At 41.8% G+C, this 12,718-nt stretch overlaps 1 protein-coding gene across 1 annotated transcript in view; it reads right to left on the reverse strand.

Annotated features, from left to right (window-relative positions):
• CACNA2D3 (calcium voltage-gated channel auxiliary subunit alpha2delta 3) overlaps positions 1-12,718 on the reverse strand; it is an 877,278-nt gene that overhangs the window by 478,538 nt on the left and 386,022 nt on the right. Inside the window, exons 6-7 of the mRNA XM_030205518.1 lie at positions 2,863-2,994; positions 859-919 (exon numbers count right to left, since the gene is read on the reverse strand). Of these exons, the coding sequence (XP_030061378.1) occupies positions 859-919; positions 2,863-2,994 (193 nt within the window). The remainder of the gene's footprint in view (positions 1-858; positions 920-2,862; positions 2,995-12,718) is intronic.

The following is a 12,718-nucleotide window of genomic DNA, read 5'->3' on the forward strand; positions in this document are numbered from 1 at the left end:
TCTTGCCCTTACTGATATGTAATTTTTGTAAGCTGCATTTTGTGGGAAAATGTCGGGGTATAAGTGTACTAAAAGTAAATAAATAAAAGATGGCTTGTGCATGGCTGCACTATCAAAAAAGAGTGTACACTCTTTTCAAATGACGGAACCCTTTTTGCAAACAGTATTCACTATTATTGTCAAACAAAAATGTCATGTTATTTCTGATCATTTTTGTTTGTTACCAACATGTAACAACATGGGAGATAAAATATTGACAAGTCCAGTACTTTTGCAATATATATATATATATATATATATATATTGTTTATTATTATTTAAACGAGGGAAAGACCTCAATACATCTGAACGCTTATCTGAATTTAAGTGTCTTTGTCTGGGGCTGTAGTGTTCATCATCGATCTGTCAACCTCATGGTGTCAGCTAAGTGCTCGACTTTTTACCATATATAAAAAATAAGTTCAATATGTAAGGTTATTTTTGGTGAAAAATCAAGAGGAATAAATGATAAGAAAACAAGAAACTTATGTTTTAAACTTTAAGGTTTACAATAAAAATGAATTTTAGAAAAAATTAAAAAATAAATACCACGAAGCTGACAGACCGATGATGAACACTACAACCCCAGTCAAAGACACTAAAATTCAGATAAGCGTTCAGGTGTATTGAGGTCTTTTCCTCATTTAAATAATAATAAGCAATATATATCTTTCAAAAGTACTGGACTCTTCAATATTTTGTCTCATTTGATTTGTTAGAGCCACAGTTTTCTTTCTCATTTTTTGATACAACATGGGAGATGTCATTGACATTTTCCATGTCGTTGCAAATGACAGCCCATCCATACTCTTAACGTACCACTTTCGGTTTCTGCAGTCAAAAGCAATAACTCCATTCTCATCTGGTTCCCATTTGATACCTAAAGAAAGGAGTCAAGTATTACATATCAGAAGACATTTGTATATTTATCAAAACCATTTTTTGATCTTCATAAATAGATATGGAGCAGCAATTTAGAAAGGTCATTCAAATCAGAATTTAGACGTATAAGTTGGGACATCTAAAGCTATGCTAGTATCTTAGGATCTGCCCATGCTGAGCCAGTTCCACAATACATGGTGAAATGGATGTTCATGTGTCAATGATGATCAGCATGGACATCCATGTTAGAAAAATAGACATATAAAATATCAGTGGGGCAACACAGGCAATATATATGTCTCTGTGACAACATATGAACACCTATGGTATGAAATGGTAACATAGACATTTATGTGCTGCAACATAAATGATTCTCTCAGCCATTTTACAAACATAGGGCCTGGTATTCAGCCGGCAGCGGGCAGCACTTTTGCTGACTGCTGCTGGTGTTAAACCAGGATAATCAATGCCGGGCCATTTCCATATTCCTTTGATGCTCCTCTCTATAGATGAAGAAAAGGAATACTGGCCATTTATGTTCAAGGTTCTGGAAAAGATGGGGTTGCATCAAAGCTGTATTGACTGGATACAAATGGTGCACAATCAACCCTCAGAATAAGAGTAAACATAGGTTACTCTAAGATATTCCCATTAAAGAGAGTATGCTCCAGGGGTGTCTGTTATTGCCTGTTCTCTCTGCATTGGTCATCAAACCTCTTGCCCAAAATATTGCAGGATGACCAACACATTTGTGGCTTGGCAACTCCTGGGGAGGAGTATAAGGTGTCATTTTCTGTGGATAACATTCCCCTCCCCCCCATCACTGATCTGGAACAATCATTGGGAGAAGTCACCCAGGAGTTGCAGACCTATGAAGCTGTGTTGGGTTTTAAAAGGAATATTTAAATCAGAGATTTTAAATATCAATCTGGGACACACACTTTGTAGCAGGAATGTCTCCCCTTTAAATATGCAGCAACATCAATAAGGTCTCTGAAGGTGAGATTGTCTGGGAATTGATGCAGATTGGCAGGCTTTAACATAACACCTTTGTTAGAACAGATATTTCAGGATTGGCAAGATGGGCCAAGCTGCATCTCTCTTGGCTGGGTAGAACAGAGAAGTGAAAATGACGGTCCTCCCAAGACTCCTTTATCTATTTCAGACCCTGCTGGTGCTCCTGCCATTAGGCACCTTGAACGGGATACAAAGGAAATTTGAGATGTTCGTTGGGGATAGAAGGTAGCTGTGAGTAGGTCAGGCCACAGTGTGGTGGGCATGGGGGGGTTGGCTGTCCCAAATGTGGAACTTTATTATAGAGCTTGCAGTAGCTATTTTCAATCAGAAGCCATGAGGGGCAGGAGTGAGCGGGATTTGCTCATGTCCTTGTTGACCACCAGGCCGATTAAGGTAAGCATAGGTGGTGGTGGGGGGAGGCTGCTGGAACTTGGGGGAGCAACAGGGGGGACTAGAGCTTGTTGTGGGAGAGAGGGCCCTTGTCGTGGGGAGCAGAAGAGGGGATTGGAGTTTGTTGGAGGGGGCAGGGGAGGGGAGGTGTAAACTCCCCTTATGCAGGTTCCGGCCAATATTCAGCTAGGACCCTTTTAAGTGTCTTATGCAGGTCCTACCTGAATATATTCAGGGACCACATAAGTCCTCATGGCCAGCACATATCCAGTGTGAGCCAGATAGTCAATATTGGTGTATGGACATGGTCCAGCATTGAATATCCAGAGCTAATTTAGCTGGCCATGGGGAAAAAAACCCCTCTTACACCACTGGCTGAATATTGACTGGTGAATGGTTATACTACAAGGACAACAAGGACTTTAATATTTTTACCCATGGTGCTCAGTGTTTTAAAAAAATATTGACTGCCACTGTTTTAATATCATAAGGGCTATCTTTACATATTGCCACCATCACAAGATTTATACTTACCAGGATACTGCCTAAAAAATCCCTTTGCACTTCCAAAATATTGCCAGATAAGAGAGGGGTCTCTGTCAAAGTTATCCACAAACACTTTGTTTAAAGATTCTGACCAATAAATTCCATTCACAATTTCTGGATCTGAAACAAGGAGGAAAAAAAAGTATTTTAAACATCATCAATACAAATAATCTTGTGTGTCAGCTCATTAACAGTAGTCTGCTTCAGAGTCTACAGTACTAAATTGTGGTTGCTGGAAGTTCCCCCTAAACTAGATTACCTATTAATTTATAGTTCTGTGTTTATTGTTACAGCAGATGAGAACGGTGGCTCATGAAAGGCAGCCTATTCCAAAGTATTTGATGAATTTAATGATAACAGTACAGAAAACAATCTATCTAGGAAAGCTCAACCATTAATACAATGACTGCTCTGGTTCAAATGAGAGGATCCAAACTTTGATCCCGGTCTTTGCTTGATGACATGCAAAAGGGCATTTTCAGTGACCATAGGTAGTTGTCAAGCTGGTTTTAAATTTTGAAAAGGAAACTCCACCAAGTTTCCCATTGAAAATCTCATGGCTGCCAGTGCCACAGACATATTGTTATCCTATATACCTTGCAAATGCATTATGTACCAAGATTTCAACATGAAATTCCAGCCCATAGTTCAGCCAGCCCCTCACTATCCTCGCCTGCCATTTTTATCTAAAGACTTGGAAAGGCAATTTTCAAAGAGGAATTTTCTGTCGGTAAACTCCTTTTTTACTCCAGTTTACCAAGGATATCTCTTTAAAAATTGCTGCCACCATAACACTCTTCATTTTATTTAATTAGATGGTGGCCATTTTCAATAGCTCCCAGTGTTTCTAATACATGTGGGCATTGTTAGATAATCTTGCAAGAGAATCTGCCTGCACTATGTCCTCATTAGTAGCTGCAAGGTACATGCCCCAAAATTGCTCACATACTCTGCATCTCCTATTTGTGTTGGAAATCGAGCACAATAGCACATGTACATTTGAAAATTGCTAATATACTCCCCTGACCTCAATTGCCCCCTAGAGTACCTTTCTTTAATCTGGTACTGGGGTTTTCTAGCCAGTCGGGACACAGCCAGCTAGACTGCGTCAGGGGTCGTTAAAAGTAAAAAAAAATCCAATGTTAATATGCCCATCATCTGAATTAAGGGCAAGAAGTAGGACCTTGTCAATTGCTTCATAGGTGAACAGAATGGTGCATTTTCAACAGTCAGGAACAGCAAACAGGGGGAACCTCCACGACAAGGAAACCAGACCAACAGGAGTAGAGGATGACCAACTGACGTAGCCAACTCAGGAGATGGTGCTTGGAAAACGCTTTGTTAATTGCTTGCACAAAGGATCCGACACAGTCCATGTTTCGGTGTGACAAAATGCCTGCCTCAGGGGTCACAAATAGTATTCACAGAGTACACTAACTAAACAGAGTTGCCACAGAGCATGCACTTTGTGAAGTAAAAAAACGTTACCACCGAGCATTAACTCTGGAGACGAGGATCAGGAACAGCAAACAGGGGGTGCATGGAAAATGCTTTATAAATTGCTTGTACAAAGGACCCAACATGGTCCGTGTTTTGAAGTGACGTGGAGGGCCATATTCGAATGGCAATGACCATCTCAAAGGGCGCCCATCTCTGAGGACAACCCAGCGAATGGGCGGGGCATCCCGTAGTATCGAAACAAGATGGGTGTCCTTCTTTCGTTTCAATAATACGGTCGGGGACGCTCAAATCTCAACATTTAGGTTGACCTTAGAGATGGGCAACCTAAATGTTGAGATGGTCGACCTTGGTTTTCACCGATAATGGAAACTGAGGATGCCCATCTCAAAAACAACCAAATCCAAGGCATTTGGTTGTGGGAGGAGCCAGTATTTGTACTGCACTGGTCCCCCTCAGATGCCAGGACACCAACCGGGCACCCTAGGGGACACTGCAGTGGACTTCAGAAATTGCACCCAGGTGCATAGCTCCCTTACCTTCAGTGCTGAGCCCCCCCCCCAAAAAAATCCCCCCAAACCCACTCCCCACAACTGTACACCACTACCATAGCACTTAGGGATGAAAGGGGGCACCTACATGTGGGTACAGTGGGTTTCAGGTGGGTTTTGAAGGGCTCACATTTACCACCACAACTGTAACAGGTGGGGGGGGATGGGCCTGTGTCTGCCTGCCTGAAGTGCACTGCACCCACAAAAAACTGCTCCAGGGACCTGCATACTGCTGTGATGGAGCTGGGTATGTCATTTGAGGCTGGCATAGAGGCTGGCAAAAATGTTTTTAGGTTTTTTTTGGGTGGGAGGGGGTTGGTGATCACTGGGGGAGTAAGGGGAGGTCATCCTCAATTCCTTCCGGTAGTCATCTGGTCAGTTCGGGCACCTTTTCAAAGCTTGGTCGTGAAAAAAAAGGGACCAAGTAAAGTCGGCCAAATGCTCATCAGGGACACCCTTCTTTTTTCCATTATCAGCCGAGGACAGCCATCTGTTAACCACGCCCCCGTCCCACCTTCGCTACGCTGCCGACACGCCCCCGTGAACTTTGGTCATCCCCACGACGGCAAGCAGTTGAGGACACCCAAAATTGGCTTTTGATTATGCCGATTTGGGTGACCCTGAGAGAAGGACGCCCATCTCCCAATTTGTGTCGAAAGATGGGCGCCCTTCTCTTTCAATTATGCCCCTGATAATGCCTGCCTCAAGGGGATCGACGAAACAGCATGCCACTAAGTATAACTATGCTATTAAAATGTTATACTTACCGGCATGCTGTTTCATCAGTCCCCTCGAGTTAATGCTCGGTGGTAACGTTTTTTTACTTCACAAAGTGCGTGCTCGGTGGCAACCCCGTTTAGTTAGTGTACTTAGTGAATACTATTTGAGACCCCTGAGGCAGGCATTTTGTCACGCTGAAACACGAACCGTGTCGGGTCCTTTGTGCAAGCAATTAATAAAGCGTTTTCCAATCATCATCTCCCAAGTTGGTTTTGTCAGTTGGTCAGCCTCTACTCCTGTTGGTCTGCATTTTCCACAGTCTTCAATTCAAGCACTATTCTGACAATTCTAGTGTGGCGTTGTTTAGTGAATAGACAAACAGTACTAAGGACAATAACGTTTTATCCAATAGATATATGTTCATTGGAAAATTGTTATAACAGTTGCCAAAGCACAATCTACACTTTTTGCTTAGCCACTTGCATCTTGAATTTGTGTACTATATATACAGTATTCCACTAATAATTAACTTTCAGCAGCTGGGCATTTTTTGAGTCCGTGAGAATCATCTGTAAAGCTAAGGAAATAAGTAAGTCCAGTAATTGTCTCTGACGTGGGTGTAGGTCCACTTCTGAGGCTTGAGATTTGAAAATCATTAATCCCAGCTTCAAACCTTCTGATATAGAAAAAAAACCTTTGTATGTATGCCCAGACTTGAAGGCAGAATTTCTGAATGAAAGGGCAGACAAAATTCATGAGCAACAGATCACCCTGAAAGCTCTGACAAATGTCACCAGCCTTTCAGAGCTTTAAAAGGAGCCATGTACAGGGGCTAGGTCAGGTTGGCTAAGAGGGATGGACGATTAGAGCATGTCCAAATGATGGGCCAGTCTATAGTATCTTCCCATATTTATTAGGATTTATTTACTAAGGTTTTATTTCTGCATCCATTTCCCAGACTTACTCCAAACCAATAGAAGGCACACAGTAACAATATTTTAGTTTTCGGAAGTAGATTAATGTCTCATGTCCCAATACTATAGAAATAGACAAACTTGCATCATTTTGGGAATATCAACTAAATCTCAAACTGATATCTTATTTTAGATGTAAAGTTCTGTAATTGGAGACACTTATGCACCTGGGAGCTCTTTTACCTTTTTTTTTTTTTTTTTGTAAAAGTGCCCCCTAGGGTGCCCGGTTGGTGTCCTGGCATGTGAGGGGGACCAGTGCACTACGACTCCTGGCCCCTCCCACGAACAAATGCCTTGGATTTATTTGTTTTTGAGCTGGGCGCTTTCATTTTCCATTATCACTGGAAAACAAAAACGCCCAGCTTACAAATTGTCGAATAAAACATGGTCGTCCATTTTTTTCGAAAATACGGTTCGGTCCGCCCCTTCACGGACCCGTTCTCGGAGATAAACGCCCATGGAGATAGACGTTTTTGTTCAATTATGCCCCTCTAATTGTCTCTGACCTGGGTGTAGGTCCACTTCTGAGGCTTGAGATTTGAAAATCACTAATCCCAGCTTCAAACCTTCTGATATAGAAAAGAACCTTTGTATGTATGACCAGACTTGAAGCCAGAATTTCTGAATGAAAGGGCAGACAAAATTCATGGGCATCAGATCACCCTGAAAGATCTGACAAATGTCACCAGCCTTTCAGAGCTTTAAAAGGAGCCATGTACAGGGGCTAGGTCAGGTTGGCTAAGAGGGATGGATGATTAGTGCATGTCCAAAAGATGGGCCAGTCTATCATATCTTCCCATATTTATTAGGATTTATTTACCAGGTTTTATTTCTGCATCCATTTCCCAGACTTACTCCAAACCAATAGAAGGCACACAGTAACAATCTTTTAGTTTTCGGAAGTAGATTAATGTCTCATGTCCCAATACTATAGAAATAGACAAACTTGCATCATTTTGGGAATATCAACTAAATCTCAAACTGATATCTTATTTTAGATGTAAAGTTCTGTAATTGGAGACATTTAAAATAAGGGACCAAGTAAAGTTGGCCAAATGCTCATCAGGGACACCCTTCTTTTTTCCATTATCAGCCGAGGACGGCCATCTGTTAACCACGCCCCCGTCCCACCTTCGCTACGCTGCCGACACGCCCCCGTGAACTTTGGTCATCCCCACGATGGCAAGCAGTTGAGGACACCCAAAATTGGCTTTCGATTATGCCGATTTGGGTGACCCTGAGAGAAGGACGCCCATCTCCCAATTTGTGTCGAAAGATGGGCGCCCTTCTCTTTCAATTATGCCCCTGATAATGCCTGCCTCAAGGGGATCAACGAAACAGTATGCCGCTAAGTATAACTATGCTATTAAAATGTTATACTTACGGCATGCTGTTTCATCAGTCCCCTCGAGTTAATGCTCGGTGGTAACGTTTTTTTACTTCACAAAGTGCGTGCTCTGTGGCAACCCCATTTAGTTAGTGTACTTAGTGAATACTATTTGTGACCCCTGAGGCAGGCATTTTGTCACGCCGAATTGGGAATATCAACTAAATCTCAAACTGATATCTTATTTTAGATGTAAAGTTCTGTAATTGGAGACACTTAAAATAATAAAGTCTAGAAGTTTATATTTGGCCTGAAGCTTTGCAAAGGATTGTACCTTATCTTGACCAAGGACGTGTTCCAAAGACCAAATGCCTTGCTGCTGCCAACAAGGCCACATCAGCATTTTACCCCAATCATGTGATTTAATTATACATTGAAATGGATACTGAGCTTGACAATCAGCATTTTTTTTCTAAATGGCAGTCAATGCTGTTAAAGAAAAACTGGATATTCAGTGCTGGTATTCAGATACAGGCCTGCGCTAAATGTCCAGAGTCAGATCTATTTGAGTAAAGGTCCAATTCAGACTTCTAACCAGATTAGGGTTGCCAATTGGCTCCAGATTCAACCTTACAGTGCTGATTCAGTCCTGGGTTTACCCGACTGCATGTAGGGAATTGTAGTTCTGATTTCCCCATTTCATTCTCAAAGACAAACAAGACTACAAGTCTTTGCATGCAATAGAGTAACCCTGTCAGGTGATCTGGCTCCAGCTAGCAACCTTAAACCAGGTACCTAACCATATAAAATTAGGGCAGTATTTTTGCCATCTTAACTTTATCCAGTTTCCTCTCTGGTCAGTGATCTTGTATCACTGCTAACTGGATAACCTCCAGTTCCACCCATGCTTTGCCCAGAGACTACCCCAGCACTTTTCCAGATAGTTCCGAGACAGTCAGAGGAAATATTCAGAAGCACAATACGGTTAGTGCTACTGAATATCTCTCACATTGGCACTTATCCACTTAGGACCTAGGAACATAGTTATCAGTGTGGGCTACTGTTAAGCTATGTTATTTTACCACTAACTTATGCTATTTCAGCACATGTACCATTTTATGCAATGAGACCTAGTTACTAATAACTGGGGTTTAACACATAAAATAACACGTCTTAACTGGTGGAAAGGGTGGTGGATACATGGAATGACCTCAAAATGCAGGTGGTGGAGATAAGGACTGTATCTGAATTCAAGAAAGCATGGGACAGGCATGTAGGATCTCTTAGAGGGAGGAAGAGATAGCGACTGACACGGATGACCACACTGGATAGTTCATATGGCCTTTATCTGCCATCATTTTCTTTGTTTCTATGTGTGGAATATGAATTAGGAAACAACATTACATTGTCTTTCATATCCAAGTCGGTACAACAATTTCTCCAATGTCTTTAGATTCATAATGGTGGGAGTGAGTAAGCAGGAGGAGTTTTCAATGATTTCACGCAGCCGGCCAAGGAACTCCACTAGCGGTAGCCACTAACACAAGTAGTGAGTGAGGTTTGCTTCTGCCCCCACTGGACCACCAGGGATCCTAGGTAGGCCTGGAGGTGGGAAGGGGGTTCAATCTTTGCTGGGGGAGGAGGGATCAGGAGGAGGTGGGGATCAGAAGAAAGGGTAGCCTGTTTCGGTTGGGTGGGAAATGCAACATATATAGGCGACTTATCCAAGTGCGCTTGGAAGTTCTTTTTGATCAAGCCTGTGGCACCCAAAACAATGGAAAATATTCCTGTATCCTTCTGCCACATTTTCTTAATCTCGGACTGCATTTCTTGGTACTTAAGGATCTCCCCTCTCTCCACGCAATTCACTGCAGAATCACTTAGGACCAACACCTCTATAATCAACACCATTCTGGTGTTTTTCTCTTTTTCCACTATATCCAGGTTTCTGGCATCCAGCATTTTATCAGTCAGGATGGGGATGTCCCAAGTGATCATAACCTCTTCATTTTCCCCAATTCTTTTCTCTGCTCTTCCTTTTGTAATCCTTTGTACTTTGGAAAAGCCAGTCTTTTACCCTTTATTTTATCAGCACCTCCTTAGAAGACACTGGGGAGTCATTTTACTAAGCCGTGTAAGCGTCTATGTGTGCCCAACGCATGCCAAAATGGAGTTACTGCACAGCTACTGTGTGGCCCTTGAGGTAATTTCATTTTGGGCGCACGTCTGCCTGAAAAATATTTTTTATTTTCTGGTGCGCGTCAGCTACGTGCACCAAGTGGCATTTGGCGCACGTAGGTCATTACCGCCCGGTAACCACATGAGACTTTACCGCTAGGTCAATGGTTGGCAGTAAGGTCTCACACCCAAAATGGACACGCAGCAATTTTCATTCTGCCACATGTCCATTTTCTGCAAAAATTTTAAAAAGGCCTTTTTTACAGGCGCACTGAAAAAAAGTTTGGCGCACACCCAAAACCCACGCCTACACTATCGCAAGCCATTTTTCAGCGCACCTTAGTGAAAGGACCCCTGGTTTTCTTTTCCATTTGCTTTTATTTAGTTTCGTAATATAACGATCCATTGCCCTTTCTATAGATCCTTTCAATTGGGCCCATTGCCCTCATACTCTGCCAGCTCCTCTTTCAGTTATTGTCTCATCTTTTTACAATCGGCATGTTAGAAGTCCAGTACATTGAATTTGGTGTGTCTAGACATTGGATTAATTTTTAAATCAAACCATGCCGTATGATGGTCTCTGCTGCCCAAATGGGCCTCTATCCAGACATTATACACACTGGTGCTCATTTTCAAAGCACACAGATTTCTCAAAATGCCCCCCAAACATTTATCTGCCCATAATGTCCAAACAGCAATTTTGGAAAGACAGGAAAAAAACATCCAACACTGCAGTTCGTCCAAATACTAAGAGGCATGTTGGGGAAGGATAGGAGACATGTTTGGGGGGGACTAGGAATGGCCCAAAAATAGGACATCCAAAAGCAATAATCAAACAGGAAGAAACGTCCAAATCTCAGATTTAGGATGTCCCATTTCAATCACATCCAGGGTAAAAAAAAACCCAAGGTGCTCTGTTGACCACTGCAGAGATTCAGATATGACCACTTTCTAATTCCCCAGCAGTTACTGTCCCCCTCCCTCTCCCTTGAAAGTGAAACTGGAAAGGAAAACCCATTCAATTCAGATCTTACAGACAGCTTTAAGTATTTCAGACATTCTGACCAAAGCAACAAGCAAGTGTGAGGAGTAACCTAGTGGTTTGTGCAGTGGACATAAAACCACCTTCAAATCCAACTTTAATTCTTTTTTTTTTAATTGTGAGTTCTCCAGAAGCAGAGTTAAGGTGGGATTTAAACCAGGGACCCTCAGTTTAAATCCCACTGTACTAACCACTAGCCCACCCCTCTGCTCGGCTTAGACATCTGATTGGCCATTTTTCTCAAAATGATGCCAGGCACCCTTCCCTATCCCTGGTTTTCTGCCTTTCATAAGTTGGATGTTCGCAGCACAATAATGGCCATCCGACAGCCATGTTCAAACAGAAAATCTGGATGTTGTTCCTGTTTGAAATCGGTTGTGAGATATACTTTTTTGTTGCTGTTATGAGCAGGACATCCCAATTCTGACGTAGATGACTTTTTGAGAATGTCTCTCACTGTCTGCATTTGTGATCACTAGATCTAATGTCACTGAGTAGACCTTCTTGAAAGACAGCCATCTATTTTGTTTTTTCTGATTCTGCAGTCCACATCTGATAACACAGTAACAAACAAGTTGAAATATCTTATCAACACTTCTCCCTTCATGCCCAACATTTTGATACCTATGACCAGGTCTCTAGTTCCTTCCTTTAAGATGGAGATCTGTAGACAACAGCCATGTGAATGTCATTGCTGTTTCATAGGAACGAACTAGATAGAGAAAATGTCACAGATATTTAGAAGCTGGGCATGAAAGGAGAGGTACTGTTTAGGAGAGTTCAATCTACCGGATGTGGACTGGAACACCTCATCTGCAGGGATTTATTTATTTGTTGCATTTGTATCCCACATTTTCCCACCTATTTGCAGGCTCAATGTGGCTTACATGATACCGTGCTGGCGATCGCCAATTCCGGTATGAGAAATACAGAGTGGTAATTGCAATAAGGATCAATAAGTAATAGAGTTCATTGGGTATGAAATACAGAGTGTTATTTGCATTAAGGATCAATAAGTGATAGGGTACATTGGGTAGTCATGGAGGAAGGGTAAGGTTTTGTCCGGTTCTGTATGAGTTTCGTTGTGTTGTGTGGTTCCGGCACACAACACAACAGGGATCAGGCAAATGGTGATAGACCCCATCAGGAAAGGGGTGGTGCTGAATTTAGAGCTTATAGAAATGTTACAGTACTTGAGATCTGTTTTTCTTCACAATGTACGGAATTACAACATATGAATTTAAACCCACATGAATGAATGAAAAAAAAGATTATGTTCTCATATTACATTATATAAAGACCTCTGTCCCAATCTGTTACCAAGATGTCTTTTGGCATTATTTAAGATTGTTCTATATGAAAAAAAACCAGGTTGTTTTAAAGCCAGTGGTATCTAGTATGGAAATTCTAGACTGTTTGGATAACAAAAAGGAATCATTAGTTTAACCTTAGCCAAGCAAACAAAATACTCTTGGTTTTAAGCTCCATTTCCTTTGTATGCCTTTGAACGTTAGTGTCAGCAGGAATGGCATTGATTGTTTCTTGGGAATTAAAAAACTAGATACTGTTACGCTCTAAACTGACTTACATATGA

Source organism: Microcaecilia unicolor, chromosome 6 (genome assembly GCF_901765095.1).
Source record: "Microcaecilia unicolor chromosome 6, aMicUni1.1, whole genome shotgun sequence".
In the NCBI taxonomy this organism is placed as follows: Eukaryota; Metazoa; Chordata; class Amphibia; order Gymnophiona; family Siphonopidae; genus Microcaecilia; species Microcaecilia unicolor.